This window comes from Zalophus californianus, chromosome 3 (assembly GCF_009762305.2).
Source record: "Zalophus californianus isolate mZalCal1 chromosome 3, mZalCal1.pri.v2, whole genome shotgun sequence".
NCBI classification, from domain to species: Eukaryota; Metazoa; Chordata; class Mammalia; order Carnivora; family Otariidae; genus Zalophus; species Zalophus californianus.
In genome coordinates, this window is record NC_045597.1 from 126466653 (window position 1) to 126485618 (window position 18966).

An 18966-nucleotide genomic window follows, 5' to 3' on the forward strand; every position below is an offset into this window, starting at 1 on the left:
AAGCATCTGCCTTCGGCTCAGGTCATGATCCCAGGGTCCTGGGATCGAGCCCCAGGGGCTCCCTGCTCCGCGGGAAGCCTGCTTCTCCCTCTCCCACTGCCCCCGCTTGTGTTCCCTCTCTCGCTGTGTCTCTCTCTGTCAAATAAATCTTAAAAAAATCTTAAAAAAAAAAACAAGAAAAAAGTAAGCCCAAAGTTGACAGCAGTAAGGAATAACAAAGATCAGAGTGGAAATAAATGAAATAGAGACCAGAAAAACAATAGAAAGATCAACAAAACTAAGAGCTGTTTTGTTTTCTTTTTTAAGATAAACAAAACTAAGAGCATGTGACTCCTCAGAAGGAAGCAGCTGATACTTAGCTCCAAGAAGAGAGTTGTCTTGCAGCTTTAATATTGCCTGATGATCTATTTTTTTTAAAGATAAGCCAGAAGTCAATATATTTATATAAAATACATCAATTTTTCAATGTTGGCCCAAAATGTCAAAGCACTGTGCAGCCATTCAAATCATGAAGCCATGTCTGAGCACTAGGTTTGGCTCATGGGCTATGAGCTTAGGAAGAAGAGGTGTTTGGAAGGAGTGGGGTCACGAAGAGGCGAGAAAACAGACGATGGTAAAGAAGCTTGAAAATTTTATTTATCCACCTTTGATATATTGAAAGCGGAGCACTTTTATGACAAACGTTTTAAGAGGAATGTCTCTTTCCAGTTTTACCACTGTGACTACTAGTCCTCCCTTATCCTACCATTACAATGCAGATATATTGTGATTGAAATAATTTATATGTACAAATTATACCACAGAAAAATAATTTCATTGTTGATGTAAGCAGGTTAGGGTAATTCATCCAAAATAAGAAAATGAGAGAATTCTGCATTTTCATATTTTAAAGTTGGTATTTTAGCAATATTTTGACAATGGTTTATTCCATGTACAATCTTTGGCTACACAACATTAAAAGAAAATTTATTTATTGGCATGCAAAGCAATATGGTTTCAGAATGCATCTCTTAAATTTACAGAACTTAAAATTTCAAATATCCCACGTGGCTGGCAGGTGATGTGAAGATGATCTTGAAGAGTGACATACTTACTTCCTAGAAATTAAAAAAAATGGCAGTGATTTAGCATAGCTCTAATATTGAGATGATATAGTTAATTTATCCAGGAAATATTTCAGTGATATACTTTGATAAAACTTGTTTGTCCATCTTTTCATCTTATAAATCCCTTAGTCTTTTGAACTCTTCAAATATCTGCATTCAGAGATGACTTATCCTAAAGTCCCCTTATCAAAAATATAAAGTTTATGAATAATTATAAAAAGCATTTATACCTTATCAAGATAAGTGGCTAAGGTTTGGTCTTTAGATTTTTACTATGATGCTTATTACATTCAGTATCTAATACCGTGCTTGCTGGTATTTTACTTTGTGCTACAATGTCAACATATATAGATAGCAATTTTTAATGTGACATTGATATGCGAATGACTTAACATCTCCTTGTTTTATTCATATCTGTGTTCCTGATGCCTTGTCCCTTGTTGACACACAGGAAATGTTTTTGGAATAAATGGGTGAATGGAGAAGACTGTAATGGTCAAAAATGAATATAGTGATGTTTTCTTAAACGATTCCTAATTTTGATTATATACCAAGAGACTAAATAAAGACCCTCTCCCCCACATAGGGAACAACCCGTGGCCTGTCTGATAATATTTATGGAAGTTTTGATGGTTTTCAGAATTAACTAAAATACAGTCACCTCTCGGTAATTTTGGTCTGAAGCAGCCAGTTTATAAAGTCCCGGGTGGCAAGATTATCAAGAACTGTGTTCATCTCATCAGAAAAAGAGCCGTCGGCGTGTCGGCGGCGTAATTCTTCAACAATGGCGACTTCTTCCGGGAACCTGAGAAAAAAGGGGTCAAATGAGTACTTGGTTAAATGTTTTAAGTCCTTATTGATTGCCTATCCCTGGTAACTCGCGTGAGGATCACCGAGAAAATAGTTGTTTTTTTTTTAAGATTTTATTTATTTGACAGACAGAGACACAGCGAGAGAGAGAGAACACAAGCTTGGAGAGTGAGAGAGGGAGAAGCAGGCTTCCCGCTGAGCGGGGAGCCCGATATTGGGCTCGAACCCAAGACCCTGGGATCATGACCTGAGCTGAAAGCACACGCTTAACGACTGAGCCACCCAGGCTCCCCGAGGAAATAGTTTCTATTTTCCAGGATCCTACTAGGAAAAAGCCTCACAGAAACCTGCGTGTGGGAAAGGGAATGATTTAGGTCGGACAGAGCAGAGCTGAGCTCTGAAACCAAACCTGTGTAGCTTCACACCCTTTTCAATATTCCAGGCTACTTCGAATGGCAGCACAGATGTTATTACTGAGACTTAGTTTGTCTATAATTCAGAAAAATGTATTATGTCTCGTAAAACTAGTGATTATTTGAACAGCCCTGCAAAGTGCAGTATGAAGGGATTAAAACTTAGTCTATGTAACATTTTCTTTTTGAATGGTTTAGTATAGCAGAATTTTTGGCATTATGTTAAAACACTATAAAATATCCTCAAGTGTAAGCGACTATTTTACCATTAGTTTTATCAGTTTGATCATTCTTGTTTTAAAAGTCAGCGACAATACTAGTTTCCTTTTGTCTTAAGATCTCTTTAAGTCTCAGTTAGTTTGTTTTAAATCTCACTAAAAAAAAAACCAAACCAGAGTCGAACATGAATTCCCTGCCTCTCATATTTCAAGTGTCAATCAAAATGATCAGGAGAAAATGAGATGGTTCAGGAATCTGTTTGGTTGTGGTAAGTTCCAAGAGAGTCCCAAACGGCTTTAGCTTCATTTTCAACTTTGACGATTTAGTGGTTGTCTATATGACAGCCCTATTAAAAAATGGGCATATCGTTAACTCTATGGGTGTTTTCACCTACCCATACTTTGAGTGGCATTTCATTACACATCTTAAGTTTTGTTCCCTTTTGTCTTCATCACGTTTTTACCTGAATCCTGACACACACGTATATGTGATCCTACAGGTAAATATTTACAGTCAGACTTTCAGTTTTCAGTACTATGTCTTCTTTTTCCTTATCTCTAGTTTTCCCAAGACAGTTCCAGTTTAAGCTTGTCGTCCTCGTACAGTTATCAAAAGCATTCTCTTTGTTATCAAGAGTGTCCTGGGTTGACAAATGAATACCCTAATTATAACACAACTATACTAGAGGATGATTATTAATTATAAATATTATTAATACTTGCTATCAAAAATAAAACAAGACTAGACTTTTGTAGACTGTCTCCCACCAATTCGAGTTATTTCCTCACTTTGTGAGACTATACTAATTGCTTCTGTAATCCAGATCCATATATAGATAACTGTAGTCTAAGTTTTCAGCATCATGCAAAAAAAAAAAAATGTTAAATAAGAATGTACAGACTTACTCTCGCCTTCCCCGGCCTTTCACCAGCCAAGCAATGAATTCCTTGGCAGCTTGGCCTTCCAAATAAGAACTTACATCACTGGTAAAGGTCCCTTCAGCATGTCTCTCAAATTCATCATGACGTTTGGCAATGTTATTCCTGAAAGAAATGTGAAAGTTAAGTTGAAGATCTGTCTCTTTAGCAATATGGTTCTCACCTTTAAGCAGTGCAGCTTTGGGTTCGGGATCCTATGTAGAAGGGGCTTAGGGAGATCTGGGAGATGAGGGTGGCCCGGGGATCATTCTGAAGCTACATGAATTACCTGGATCCAAGGTTGACGGGACAGGGCTAATAACAATTGAGGTGGGCCAGAGCCCCTCCACTCTACCCAGCACACCAATTTTCGCCTCCCGGGCTTGTCTGTGCCATTGATTATTAAAGCTGCATTTCCTTCGGTCTCAATACATGTGGGTTCTGCACTGTGCTGTGCTACTTGCAAGCGAGGCAGCTGTTTGTTGTTAGTCCATACGGGGTCAGAGTTAATGGAAATGGTTCAGGGGAAAGCAGAGGACTATTTCAAAATATTGTCAAAAGGACCACATGATAAGGATTAAAGGAAATGGGTGATGGGCCAGCCATGAAGAAAGCTGAGAAGAGGACTCCATTTCACCCTCAAGGGTGTGCAGAGAGCTTTGTGTAGGGGGTGACCAGCTGCCCTCAGTTTCCCCTACATATATTGCCCCAGAAGGTTGATCTTGAACACACAACAGAAAACCGCCTGAGAAAAAAATTGTTAGTTTATCCCGTTAGTTTATCACGTTGTGGCATTCCCTTTCTAGAAATGAGGACAGTTGTTTTCATTTTCTTAAGTTCGTGATTGCCCACATTTTACCAATGGTCTCATCCGTAGTCCTTGACAGGGACTGCTCCCAGTGTCTGCTCTGGCCGTGACCGCCATCTTTCCTGCAGCTCTAACTTCCACTTGAAGAACGTGAGGTCAACCACCCTGTCGTCGCTCCTGTTTCTCCTGCTGGCTCTGTTCAATCTCTTGCTCTCACCTCCTCTCTCCCTTCTCTATTCTCTCCAGACAAATCTATGCCCTTTTCCTGATTTTTAGATTCCTTTAGCTACTTCGTATGCATAACTCCCTTCCCCTTGTGGGCCACCCTCCAAAGAAATTGTGAAATTCCACCATCTCTGTGAAACCCTTGCGGATGATTTCCTCCAGTAGCCTAGATGTAGCAAAAAACCCAACACTGTCAAAGAAAATCCAACATTAAAATGTATGCCTTACGATAGGCTTGTGTTCTTATTTGCCTTCTTCTCTCTTTATGCTGTGCAGCTAGGCTGTGATTTTAAATGTGTATCTTGGATTGTATTCTACAAGAAAAAGACTGCATCTGTTTCCAGTCCTTACCATGGATTAACTTGGCTAGAGGATACTTTGAATGTGATCACAGTCGTGAGTTTGAACCCTACAAGGGAATGTTGAATTTGCTCTATCTTTTGGTCAGAAATTAGATTCCTAAGCTTGCAGGTCCACAGAGGTCAACTTCCGATTTTAAAGGGAAATGGGCCAAGACACAGTTGGGAATATCATTTAAAGTCCATGTCCCATTGGAGGGTGGGTAAGAGGACTGGAGGGGTGGGGGGACATTCAGAGGAATAGTATCAAGGATAGCATCACCAACCTTGAAAATCAGCAAAGTTGGAAGAGTTTATGGGCATGATTTGATGAGCATGATAAAAAAAAAAGGCCGGGGGAAATTTAAGACATATTTATGTAGTACATTTGTGTGCAACTTTTGGACCTGGTTCAGAACCTTACTTGTTCCTCTTGGTGCTCATCAACCACTGCACGAAATCCTGAGCACGCCTAGAGTCCAGATACTTGCTGTAGTCACTGGTGAACGTGCCCTGAGAATGGCGCTTGTCTTCATTCATCTGATCTGGATCATTGAGTGGGTCTGTCTGGGGAGCTGGGAATGATCTGTGAAGAACAGTAATTGGAGCAAGTAAATCTCTCCTCAAGAGTAGAATCACTTGAACAGCATCTTCTCTACAAAATACAGCACTATATGAAGCTGGAAGGCAGGTGCCTTGAGTATTTCAGTGGGTAGTTCAGAGACACCTTTAGCTTGCCATGGGAATTCCACAGTTTTATTGGAATTGAATACACTCTGATTCTGAATTCTAGTAGTAGATTTTTCAACTGGCTTCTTTTTTCTGAAATGGGATTAAAGAAATCTTTTTTTTTCACTAGTGCATCTACTCATGATTATGCTAATAATGACAGAAGAGATCAATGGCTTCAATATTTTAAAAGAGTAAAACTCTCCACCTCATTTGTTGGGCAGCAGCAGATTTATGTCCCTAATTGTGTTTGTGCATATATTAATATAAAGAAGTAGCTCAGTTACCTGGTTATATGGTAGCTAATGGTGGAAGAAAGAAAAACACTCAAAGACAAGAATAAGGGCACTTGGTAATTTGAAACTGTATAGTGGATCATATGCATGCCAGTAATCAACAGTTGGTTGGCATGGCAAATATGGGGAAATACTCAATGTGATTAATATTCAGAAATAGAAATCAGATACTATTTTCACCTGTCCAATTAGCAATGATTAAATACTGGGGAGGATAGTGTGAGAGAAGTATTTCTATACTGCTGATGGGAGTGTGTATGTGTGTGACTTTTCTGGAAAGCAAGTTGGCAAGATAATATAAAAAATTTAGACTCATTCAAAACCTTTGACATAGTAATTTTACTACTAGAAATCTATCCCTAGAAAATAGTAAGAAACATAGGGGGAAATGTTATTTGTAGCATTCTTTGCGGGAAAATTTGAAGAATTCTTAAGTGTTCAATAAAGGAGGAATAGCTAAATAAATATTATACATTTGTGAGATGAAATAGTATGCAGCCATTAAAGGGTCATACATTTAATAGGTATTTTTAATGATATAAGAAAGAACTAACAATATAATGAAAGAGAAAAAACATAGCATCTGGGATATATTTATATAAGTGCACATAAAATACAGGAAAGTAATACACCCAATTTTAGAATTATGAATAGTTTTCTCTGAATAGTGAATCTTGAGTACTTGAAAAAATTTTGCATGGTTTTAAAATATTTTCTATCATGAACACATATGACTTTCCCAATTAGCAAGTAACCGTTACTTTTTAAAAGGAGTAAAAGAGACACAAAATTGGTATGAATAATTAAAAAAAATCTACTCTACAATGTGTAATGAATAGATAGATAGGATCAGCGGAAGATTTCAAAGAGCCGTAATTTCCTGTGTGACGGATTTTCAACATTGCCCACCCCTTTTGTTATGAGATAGCACATACTCTGATCCATACTGCAGAAAAGCCTTATCACAATGATACCTTGAACATTTGGAAAAACGTGCAGAGTATTTTACTGAGACCTAGTCACTATCATGGTTTTTACAGACTCTATTCTAACATTAATGTTATGTTAGTTCAAGTCTAGGGATTGCATACCTGGATTTCTCCTCTGTGTCTTGAAGGGAGCGTTGCCAGCTACCTTGTACCAGCATTACAAACAATCCGGCCACAAAGTAAATGCTTTTCATTTTTGCTGCCTGTGGGAACACAGAGTCAGGGTCCAGGGTTGGGGTCAGGGGGGAGGCCAGCAACCATATTTAAACCTGTCAGATTAAATTAGTTCGATTTTGACTAAGTAAATATTACAGATAGAATAAGCTAGTCATCGATTTTACTCTGACAATTTTTCCAGCTGAATTTCAAATAGTAGAGTATATCTTTCCCCAGATTTTGTTCAGTGACAAAAAGGATACAAAAGATTTGTTCCACCCAATTAAAAAAAAAAAAAGATATGTACCACCAGCTAAGCTTTTTTATTAGTGTAGGACACTTGTGTTAATGATAGAAGGCTCATTTCCAGACTTGAAATTAAAAATGTCCATGATAAACATTTAAAATATCTACTCTAGATGATATGCTACATATGGTTAGCCTGAATGGTACCTTCCATAATGCCACCCCCTTCACTATCAGTCTGGCTTTCAATTAATAGTCCTCCTCTTCCAAGCATTTACATTATACTGCATTTCAACCATCTTAAAGCAGCCTCAGGCTACAACTTGGCATACCAGCTGTCGGTTCAGATGTATTATTCATTTATATTTTAAATAGTGTAACTTGGTCTAGACTTTGTAATTATAAAGCGGCCAACAGATTTGAGGTATTTTAGGGTGCTTTGACCTGTTCTAAATTAAAGGGAAAAATCATTTTAAAGACAAGCAATTTGCAACAAGAACTAATGCTTCTGGCAACTTGAACAATCACAACCAAGAAACTAAAGAGATCACTGTCATAAAGAAAATTAACGCTCGCTTCTGAAGTCTTGGAAGTCCCCAGGTTGTTTTATAGTTGGACTTAGTCCAGGACATGTCATTCACTGCTACTGACACCCTAGGCCTGGGTGTATGATACACCTGATTGCTTGTCTTCATAGCTCAAGCAGATGCCCTGTGAAGCCATTGGATGCCAAGGACATGATGATGAAGCGTGGATGGGGTGGGGATCAATATGAGTGCGGGGCGGCCACATGGCCCACGGGGCAAGCTCCTCTACGCACTGCGTGGAAACTTCGCACCCGGTGTTTGTCATGGACTTCTCTCTGCTACTTTCAAGACCAACCGTGTTTACTTTGAGAAGTGGGGATTTCAATCCAAGTTTGATTATGCTTATCCATAAATAATTTGAACGAGTATTTTTAGCACATGGCATTTGTTTGAAATAAGGATTTTACGAACATTATCATTTTAAACTATCAATCTTTTCTTTTACATCCTCGCCATATTTACTATCTGTCTTTGGCCCTGAAACATGGAGACGGTAGTACCTGCAGTGGAATTTTTTTTTCTTTTTTTGAAACATTGTCTTTGTGGATTCAGTGGTCAATTCGACAAAGCAACACAGTAGGAATTACATATTCGCCCTTCTTCGTTCATCAGTATTAAGTTACTAATTTGGCATTTTGCTCCGTTTCAGCTTATCTAGTTGTCATATTTGCAGATAGTGTCTTCTGATTATAACTCTCAGCTGTAAATTCAGGCTTTGGGGAATTTAAAAAATTAAAACAAGCATTTTTTTTAGGGTTACCTTACTTTTAAAAAGTCATTTTAGTCCTAAATAATTCCTTCTATGCGAAGTTCCAAAAGATTTGACAATATTTTCTAGTATGTTCTACAGAGTCAGATTTAGAACAGGTGGGATCCTGCCACTGTGGGAACTAACTGAAAGAGAAACAACTGTACGGAAGTGAATATTTGAAGTCCTCTACAGGCAATAAAATGAGTTCTACTGCAAAAGGAACTGATTTTTTAAAAATTTCTTTTATTCATTTAGTGGAAGCCTATGGAATTGTGAAAAAATTAAGAATAAGATTAATTGTTTGAAATCCACTACTGAGAAAGCAAATATTTATGTTATTTTAGGTTAAGCTCCTACTCAGTAAGAGAAGAATTTTAGTCCCCCCCACTTTTGGTAGTCTAAGGAGAGAATCTGCAGTTTTTTAAGAACCACACATTTCTACACAAATTTAAAGGAAAATATCATAACAATAGTATTCTTTGTGTAGGAAGTCTTTTAGGAAGATAAACCTTAGACCTCGGCAAGGTGACATTATATTACATCCCAAAATATATTGGTGTTGTAAGCCAAATAAGTACTTCTCAAACTGGTTGGCTCATTTCCTCTCCTAGGTCCTTCATATATGAGGCAGAAACACAGCACTTTATCATTTTTCCATTGAGGATCTTTGTAAAATTGTTCTTTGTCCTTAAGAACTTAAATAGGTACTTTAGAACATCCGTATTTTTCTAAAGAGATTTACTAAAATTTCACTTCAGAATGTGTACATTTTAGATATATTATTTATTATTATTGGTCTTTAATGCATAGTAAGGAGTTATTAATCTGTGGGTTTTACTCAGTTCCATCCAAAGGCTTCCTAATCATTGACTATATTTTTCTCTGCACCAGATATGCTATGTCTCGTTTACAAAGAGCTGATTTCATGGACTTCGATTTTTTTTTTGATAGACTTAGAAATTCGAATATTTGAAAGATGATGTTGATTCTGCTCTTTTAGAAAACCATAAGTTTTCATTGGTAAGGAGCAATTGCTGTTATAGCTTCTCTAATGGACACAATTCTGCTGAATTTAAAAGGCGCCTTCTGTTCAAAGTAGTATACACATTTATCAAACCCAAGGAAAATATTTATTTTTCAAAATGTTACCACTTAAAAATTCAGTTCTCATAACAGTTAAATCTTATAACAAGGGCATTGATTCGAATCTTTGTTTTTCTTTCTATTTTATATCTTTGCATTGAATTATTTATCCAATTCATTTTTCAGCATCACTCTGTTGAAATAAATATATGTAAATGCATTTTTTATCACTTTTTCATTTCCATTCTGCCGCTTGAATTATTAGCAATAAGGTATAAGATGAAAGAACAGGACTTCATTCATCATACTTTGCTCCCTTAAAAATACCTAACTGTACCCCAAACAGGATTTACAGTCTTGCAATCCCTCACTAGGGATCTTACCTTCTGACACCGTGACAGGAACAGAGCAGGTGGAGAGAGAGCAAGCCCGCTTTTCGGACCGCTGGACGTGCTTTGTCCTGAGCTCTGTACTTCTACAGCAGAGCGCACCGCATTTATATACTCTCAGCGCTGTTCAGACTCACAGATATTATGCTGACAATATAAATTTCTCATCTGTAAATAATGAGTTTTTGTTACAAACGATTTCACTCGCCCACTCACTTTGCTCATCCGCATTCTATGCTTATATTGGGTGGGGCCTCTGAGACCAGGAAACTTTTTATTTACTCTCCTGCTTTTTTTTGTTGTTGTTGGGAATGGAAAGGGCAGTTTGGAAATTCACCCTTCACTCTCAGTCAGGCATGAAAATCACTTAAGTACTCTAAAGTGAATTCTGATGCCGAAGACAAAAAAACCTTGAAATTACATAGTTTATGGCTAACCCCACTTTGAGCAGGGCCTCATTTGAGGGTCTTACAAATCCTTCCTTTTGCTGTCTAGTTATGATGCCTTTATCTGAATGCAATAATTAGTTCATGCTATCACCTACCCAAATAATAAATCATTCACTCAACACACACTTAATAAGAATCTTCTCATCCCCACCCTATGTAATTAATTTGTATTATTTTGGAGGGGAATTTTAAAAAATATCAATTAAGACCTAATGTGTCCTGTTGTGGTAAATTGGATTCAGGCAGAAAGGATAAAGTAAAATGAGGATTAAACATCCAAGATAGGTGATGATAATAAGACAGGGACTAGTATTTCTTTTTTCTTCTAATGGATATATAAAGACTAACTGTGTTGATAAGAGACCCAGACACTAATTCACAAAAGAACGAATTTGAGGAAAACTCTTGACATGAGATGCATACTGTCACATTTCCTGAGTTTTGCGATCTGCCACTTAGGACTTTGATGATCTATAGGATTTAGCAGATATGAGTCTGGCCATTTTAGAGAAAGAGAAAAATGCAAAATGACCTGGACACACAGTATGAGAACAGTGTCAGTGTAATTAGATTTTGGTCTGTCTGCTATCAACAAACTGGGTGACCATGGTCAAGTCACACACTCTCCTCGTGCCTCAGCCTCCTCACCTGCAAGACGAGAGGATTGGTTACATGACTCTTGTAAGATGAAACTGTGATTCCATATGACAAAATCATTGAAATATCTCCTAGCTAGATCCCAGTATTTGAATACCATCAACTGCATGACAAAGCTGATGACTTGTATGGAAGTAAATCATGGAAGCAACCGGAGAAACATTCCCAGTGAACTTAAACTCTTCAATTGTGGATTGGACCCACTGTTGGATGTAGAGCCAGTTAAAGGCCATGGAGATCAGTTCTGTGTGCAATTGGGAGACCCCAGGAAGAGGGTTTGTGCTGGTGGTTACTGATGGCGATTCAAAGTGTGGTCCAAAAACCGACATCACCCGGGAGCTTGCTAGGAATGCAGACTCTCGGGCCCAAGTCCAGACCTACCCAATAAGAATCTGCACTTTACCAAGATCCCCAGGCAATTCATATGCATATTTAAGTCTGAAAAGTATGGTTGCATAAAATCTATGCCTCGTTTTCTTCATCTTCTCCCCAATGCTTGCTGGTATTTTCACCTGAGGATTTCTTCTTAGCACTGCCAGCAGGGGGGGAGAAAGAGCAGAGAAAGGTGGCCTTCCTCAGGACAGTATGAATTAACACAAATACAGTAATGGCTTGAAAGTGTGGATAAGTTTACTGTTGAATTGTTCTTCCCTCTTACCTCAATCTTCATGAGTATACTGACTATATTTGTATTAATTGTTTGACATTCAGTTCTATATTTTCTCTTTGCCTATTTGAATAGATGTCTCTTCACCCCTCTGTGTCTGTCTTCTTTTCAGATGTTACCTGTTTGTGGAGCAGTCCTAAGGGGGGGCTCGGTGGACGATGTATATAAAGCCCTTAACACAGCACCTGGCTTTGCTCTCCCCTAATATCTTACTACAAAACTTGTTTCCCTCCACTGCACTTGCTTTCTATTATTTCAGAAGGGACTATTCCAAGTTCTTTGAGGAAATTTCCTCTAGCTTTATCTCCAGCCCACCAACACTGATTCTTGGCAGTCCCCAACACCATTAATAATAAGCATTCTGAAAACGCAGAAGCATTCCAAACCTCATTGTACAGAGCACCGTTCTTGTACGTAGCAGGGGCAGAGCAGGCTCCTGTTATCAGAAATTAAGTCAAACATCAGTGCAGTTGTGGACTTGTGGATCTTCTTCCAAAGACTGTCCCAACACCAGCCTCCACTTGGCCTTCAATTCCCATCATTGTAGATATTTGGTCATTCAGCTGTGAGGCAGAGGAAGTGGGGTCCTTGTATTTAAATGACTAGTGTCAAATAGTTTGTTTGGAAGAAGGGAAATTCTGGGATATGTCATCTAGAGTTCTCCCATCAGACTGTGGGAGGTACCTGGTGGCTGCCAGAGAGCATTGCCACATAATAGCTATGATACATCTTCCTGAAAGATGAATTTGACTTGATATAAATAATATAAAACATAATTATTATATGGAGTAGTACAAAAATGTGCATCAAGTTTTAACGTAAAATAAGGTATTTATTCAAAGATTTCTTGCTTTCTTTATGATGCTTAGGACCAGGGATAACTTTTATGGGCTTAAAATCTATGCTGTTACATGAGGCCACATGTTTAGAAGGGCCCTGTGCTTGGCTTAATACTCTACTCTGATCATCTTGAAATTCTTAGTAACTTTTTTTTCTTAAAGATTTTATTTATTTATTTGACAGAAAGAGACACAGCGAGAGAGGGAACACAAGCAGGGAGAGTCCGAGAGGGAGAAGCAGTCTTCCCGCCGAGCAGGGAGCCCGATGCGGGGCTCCATTCCAGGACCCTGGGACCATGACCCGAGCCGAAGGCAGACACTAAACAACTGAGCCACCCAGGCGCCCCAGAAATTCTTTTTTTTTTTTTTAAAGATTTATTTATTTATTTATTTATTTGAGAGAGAGAATGAGATAGAGAGAGAGCATGAGAGGGGAGAGGGTCAGAGGGAGAAGCAGACTCCCTGCTGAGCAGGGAGCCCGATGTGGGACTCGATCCCAGGACTCCAGGATCATGACCTGAGCCGAAGGCAGTCGCTTAACCAACTGAGCCACCCAGGCGCCCCGCCCCAGAAATTCTTAACAACTTTTGAACAAGGGCTCTGCATTTTTGTTTTGCATTTGACCCCACAAATTATGTAGTGGGTTCTTAGGACTTCACTGATAAAATCATGGAGTATAGGATATTTGCATGTTTATTTTTCTCAGCTGCTCAGAATAGTTGGGTTGAAATGTTTGAGAATGGCAAAGATCACTACACTCTGGTAGCAAGACTATGGACAAAGTGACCTCTCTTGCATTGCTGATGGGAGCACAACATGTTACAGCATGTTCAGGGGCACAATTTGACAATATTGCAAAATTACAAATACCTATAATGCTTGGCCCCATAAGGCTAAAGCACCATTCTGAAAGTTTGTCCCAATTTTATTACTACATATATATGTAATGATGGAGGTACAAGGCTCTTCATTGCAGCATTGTGTATAATAGTAACAAGTTGGAGCTAATCCAAGGAACCACCAATAGAGCAGGGTTTAGAAAAAAACAACGAAGAAGCTTTTCATTCACCAATATAGAAAGACTCTAAGATATGTTGTTAGGTGAAAATAGGGAGGTGATTATGGATATATATATAGTAGGCCACTTTTGTGTTAGGAGAGAGAATGGGACAAATATATGTTTATTTAATCATCACTACATTTAAAATAATTGGAAGAATGCACAAGAAACTAATGAAAGCTCCTACCTGCCAGAGGCAGTATGGAACAGTGAGGTAGAGAGAAACAGGGTGCCAAGAATACTTCTCAATATATACTTGTTATCCTTTGGGGTTTTTTGTCCACTTGATTTAATTATCTATTCAAAATAACAAAGAAATATGATATAAAAAGAAGTGACAGCATAACCACTTTGGGAAGAGGTTAAACTTTAAAGCTAAATGAACAACTACCCTTTGACCTAGTAATTTTACCCAAGAGAAATGAAAACATTTATCTACAAAAAGACTCATACAAAAATGTTCACAGAAGCTTTTGAGCTATCGCTAAAACTGGAAACAACTTAACAGTCAGAAAGTAAAATAGTAGGGAGCCTGGGTGGCTCAGTCGTTAAGCGACTCTGTCTTTGGCTCAGGTCATGATCCCAGGGTCCCGGGATGGAGCCCTGTGTCGGGCTCCCTGCTCAGTGGGGAGTCTGCTTCTCCCTCTCCCACTCCCCCTACTTGTGTTCCTGCTCTCACTGTCTCTCTCTGTCAAATAAATAAATAAAATCTAAAAAGAAAAAGAAAGTAAAATAGTAGACAAATTGTGGTTTGGAATTTATACAGTAGAATACTACTAACCTACGATAACAAAAAAAAGAATGAAAAACGGGTACTGGCAGCAGTGTGGATGAATTTCACAGATATTGTGCTGAGTGAAAGAAGCTGGACACACAAAAACACTGTATGAACCCATTTTTAGAAGTTAAAGAACAGGCAAAACTAAGGTTAAAAAATCAGATTTATATAAATTTGATTTATATAAATTTTAGCTAAAAGAAAAAAATTATATAATTTATAAAGAGGAGTGCCTGGGTGGTGTCGTCGGTTAAGTGTCTGACTCTTGGTTTCAGCTCAGGTCATGATCTCAGGGTCCTAGGCCTGAGCCTTGCATCGGGCTCCCTGCTCAGTGTGGAGGGTGCCTGAGATTCGCTCTCCCCCTCTCTGTCTGCCCCTCCTGCTAAAATAAATAAATAAATAAAATAAATAAATAGGCAAGCAAGTAAATAAATAAATAAATAAATAAAAGAAAATCTTTTAAAAAAATAAAAAGAGCTGTTGGTAGAAGTATAAATCATACTAGCATGGCTGAATATTGATAATTGTTGAGTTGGCTGTTGAGTAAACAGGGTTTATTATGTGATTCTGCTTATACTATATAAGTATGAAACTTTCCAAAACAATAAGTCAGATGAAAACTGTAATAAAGTAAGTTGTGGGGTGGGGCATTAGCACCAATTTATCAGTTACTTTGAAAGCTAAAGAGTTTGACCCTTTACCCTGTAGGACAACATCACATGAAATATCCACATTATAGTCGTTCCAGAAGAAGAAGAAGAGAGAAAGGGTTAGAAAAATTATTTGAAGAAATAATAGCTGAAAATTTCCCTAAACTGGGGAAGGAAACAGACATCCAGTTCCAGAAAGTGCAGAGAGTTCTAAAGAAGATGAACCCAAAGAGAGGTACACCAATAAACGTTATAATGAAACTGTCAAAGTTAAGGAGAGAGATTGAATATTAAAAGCAGTAAGAAAAAAACAAGTTGCTATATACAAGGGAACCCCTGTAAGACGATCAGCTGATATTTCAGCAAAAATTCTGTAGGCCAGAGGGAGTGGCATGATATATTCAAAGTGCTAAAAAGAAATGTTCCATGTGCACTAGAAAAGAATATATATTCTGCTGCTTTTGGATGGAATGTTCTGTATATATATATATTAAGTCCATCTGGTCTAATATGTCTTTTAAGGCCAATGTTTCCTTATTGCTTCTCTGGATGATCTATCCATTGATATAAGTGGGGTATAAAGGCCCCTACTATTATTGCAGAGCTGTCCATTTCACCTTTAAGGCCTGTTGATATTTGCTTTATAGATTTAGGTGCTCCTATATTGGGTGAATAAATATTTACAAATGTATATCCTCTTGTTGGATTGACCCCTTTATCATTATGTAATGCCCTTCTTTGTCTTCAATCATAGTCTTTACTTTAAAATCTATTTTGTCTAATACAAATATAGCTACACCAGTTTTCTTTTTGCTCCCTTTTGCATGGAATACCTTTTTTCAACCCTTCACTTTCAGTCTGTGTGTGTTGTTAGATCTGAAGTGAGTCTTTTGTAGGTAACACATAGATGGGTCTTGTTTGTTTGTTTTGTCCACTCAGCCACTCTATGCCTTTTAATTGGAAAATTTAGTCCATTTACAATTACTGACAGGAATGTATTTATTATCATTTTGTTGATTGTTTTCTGGCTGTTTTTGTAGTTCCTCTCTGTTCCTTTCTTCTTGCCTTGTTTTCTTCTCTTGTGGTTTGGTGATTTTCTTTAGTGTTATGTTTGGATTGCTTTCTCATTGTCATTTGTGTATCTGCTATAGATTTTTGGTTTGTATGTATGTATAGATTTTTATTTTGTTTCTTAACTAACTATTATACTTATAATTTTACTATTTTCTGTCTTTTAACTTTCATATTAGATTTATAAGTGGTTAATCCACTAACTTTATTAAGTATTTGCATTTGCCAGTGAGATCTTTACCTTTATATGTAGTTACTAGTTTGTGCTTTTTCTTTTCAGCTTAAAGAAGTCCCTTTACCATTTCTTGTACGGTCATTTTAGTGATGATAAACTCTTTTATTTTTTTGCAAGATAAATAATATATTAGGTCAGAAAACAAGTCTCAATGAACTTAACAATATTGAAATTATATCAAACATCTTTTCAGACCACAATGGTATAAAACTAAAAATCAATTAAAGGAAGAAAACTGGAAAAATCACAAATATGTGGAGATTAAACAACATGGTACTGAACAACCAATGGTTCAACAAAGAAATCGAAGGAGAAATTAAAAAGTACCTGGAGACAGATAAAAATGGAAATACAACAGTCCAAAATCTGTGGAATACAGCAAAAACAGTTTTAAGAGGGAAGTTTAAATATAAGCCTACTTCAACAAACAAGAAAAATCTCAAATAAACAATCTAGCTCTACACCTCAAAGAATTGGAAAAAAAAAGAATAAACAAAGCACAAAGTTAGCAGAAGGAAGGAAATAATAAAGATTAGAGAAGAAATAGGGGCGCCGGGGTGGCTCAGATGGTTAAGCGTCTGCCTTTGGCTCAGGTCATGATCTCAGGGTCCTGGGATCGAGCCCCGCATCGGGTTCCCTGCTAGGCGGGGAGCCTGCTTCTCTCTCTGCCTCTGCCTCTCTCTGACTCTCATGAATAAATAAATAAAACATTAAAAAAAAGATTGGAGAAGAAATAAATGAAATAGAGACTAAAAAGACAATTAAAAAGATCAATAAAACTAAGAGCTGGTCTTTGAAAAGATAAACAGAGTTGACCAAACTTTAACTAGATTCACCAAGGGAAAAAAATAAGAGGGCTCAAAAAAATAAAATCAGAAATGAAAGAGGAGAAGATGTAAGATACTAAAACAAAAATGAAGACACAAATAAATGGAAAGATATTCTATGCTCATGGACTGGTAGAATTAACATTATTAAAATGTTCATAGTATCCAAAGCAATCTACAGGTTCAATGAAATCCCTATCAAAATTCCGATGGCATTCCAATGGCATTTTTCATAGACCTAGAAGAAATAATTTTAAAATTTGTGTGGAACTGTAAATAATTCTGAATCGCCAAAGAAATCTTGAGAAAGAACAAAGCTGGTGATATCACGCTCCCTAATTTCAAACTATACTATAAGACTATAGTAATCAAACAGTATGGTATTGGCATAAAAAATGATAACAAAGATCAATGAAACAGAATAGAGTCCAGAAATAAAATCACGCATATGCAGTCAATTAATCTATGACAAAGGAGGCAAAAATATACAAATGATGAAAATACAGTCTCTTCAAGAAATGGTGTTGAAAACTCAACAGCCACATGCAAAGAATAAAACTGGACCACTATCTTACACCATACACGAAAATTAACTCAAAATGAACTTAAAACTTGAATGTAAGACCTGAAACCATGAAAATCCTAGAAGAAAACACAAGTGGTAAGCCCCAATATCTTGGCAATGTTTTTTTGGATCTGACTCCAAAGGCAAGGGCAACAAAAGCAAAAATAAACAAATAGGACTACATGGGACTACATCAAACTAAAAAGCTTCTGCACGCTGAAGGAAACCATCAACAAAACAAAAAGGCAACTACTAAATGGGAGAAGATATTTGCAAATCATATATCTGATGGGGGTTATTCAAAATATACAAACAACTCACACAACTGAACGAGTGAACAACTCTATTTAAAAAATGGGCAGAGGATCTGAATAGACATTTTTCCAAAGAAGACATACAGATGTTCAATAGGTACATGGAAACATGTTTAACATCACTAATCACCAGGGAGATGCAAATCAAAACTATAATGAGCTATCACCTCACATCTATCAGACTAGCTATTATCAAAAAGGCAAGAAACAACAAGTGTTGGAGAGGATGTGGAGAAAAGGGAGCCCTTGTACACTGTTGCTGGGAGTGTAAATTAGTGCAGCCACTATGGAAAACAGTATGGAGATTCCTCAAGAAATTAAAAATAGAACCACCATATGATACAGCTATTCCAGTTCTGAGTATTTATTCAAAGAGTATGAACACTAATTTGAAAACATATATGCACCCCTATGCTGACTATTAGTTACAATAACCAAGGTATGGAAACAATCTAAGTGTCCATTGATAAATGAATGGATTCCACACACAGTGGAATACACACACACACACACACACACACACACACACACACTCACACACACAATGGAATACTACTCAGCTATAAAAAGAGAAGAAAATCTTGCCATATGCCACAACATGGATGGACTTTCCGGGTATTATACTAAGTGAAACAAGTCAGGTGGAGAGAGCAAATACCATATGATTTCACTTATAAGTGAAATCCGAAAAACAAAACAAATGAGCAAAGAAAATAAAAACAAATTCACAGATACAGAGATTATATTGGTGATTTTCAGAGGGGGAGGGGCTTGGGTTGGGGCAGGCAGAGG

At 37.4% G+C, this 18966-nt stretch overlaps 1 protein-coding gene across 2 annotated transcripts; it reads right to left on the reverse strand.

The window, feature by feature from the left end:
* Positions 1 to 620: 620 nt before the first annotated feature.
* On the reverse strand, positions 621 to 10179 carry GCG (glucagon). Of its 2 annotated transcripts, XM_027591180.1 has the most exons (6): positions 10057 to 10179; positions 6953 to 7053; positions 5261 to 5422; positions 3454 to 3591; positions 1768 to 1911; positions 621 to 1097 (listed from the first exon to the last, which is right to left on the reverse strand). In XM_027591180.1, the coding sequence occupies exons 2-6, from the start codon at positions 7042 to 7044 to the stop codon at positions 1091 to 1093; spliced, it is 543 nt and encodes a 180-aa protein (XP_027446981.1). In that variant the 5' UTR covers positions 7045 to 7053; positions 10057 to 10179; the 3' UTR covers positions 621 to 1090. The 2 variants fall into 2 exon arrangements, with proteins under 2 accessions (XP_027446981.1, XP_027446983.1); XM_027591182.1 differs by lacking the exon at positions 621 to 1097 and having other exon boundaries at positions 1764 to 1911.
* Between the last annotated feature and the right edge of the window lie 8787 nt (positions 10180 to 18966).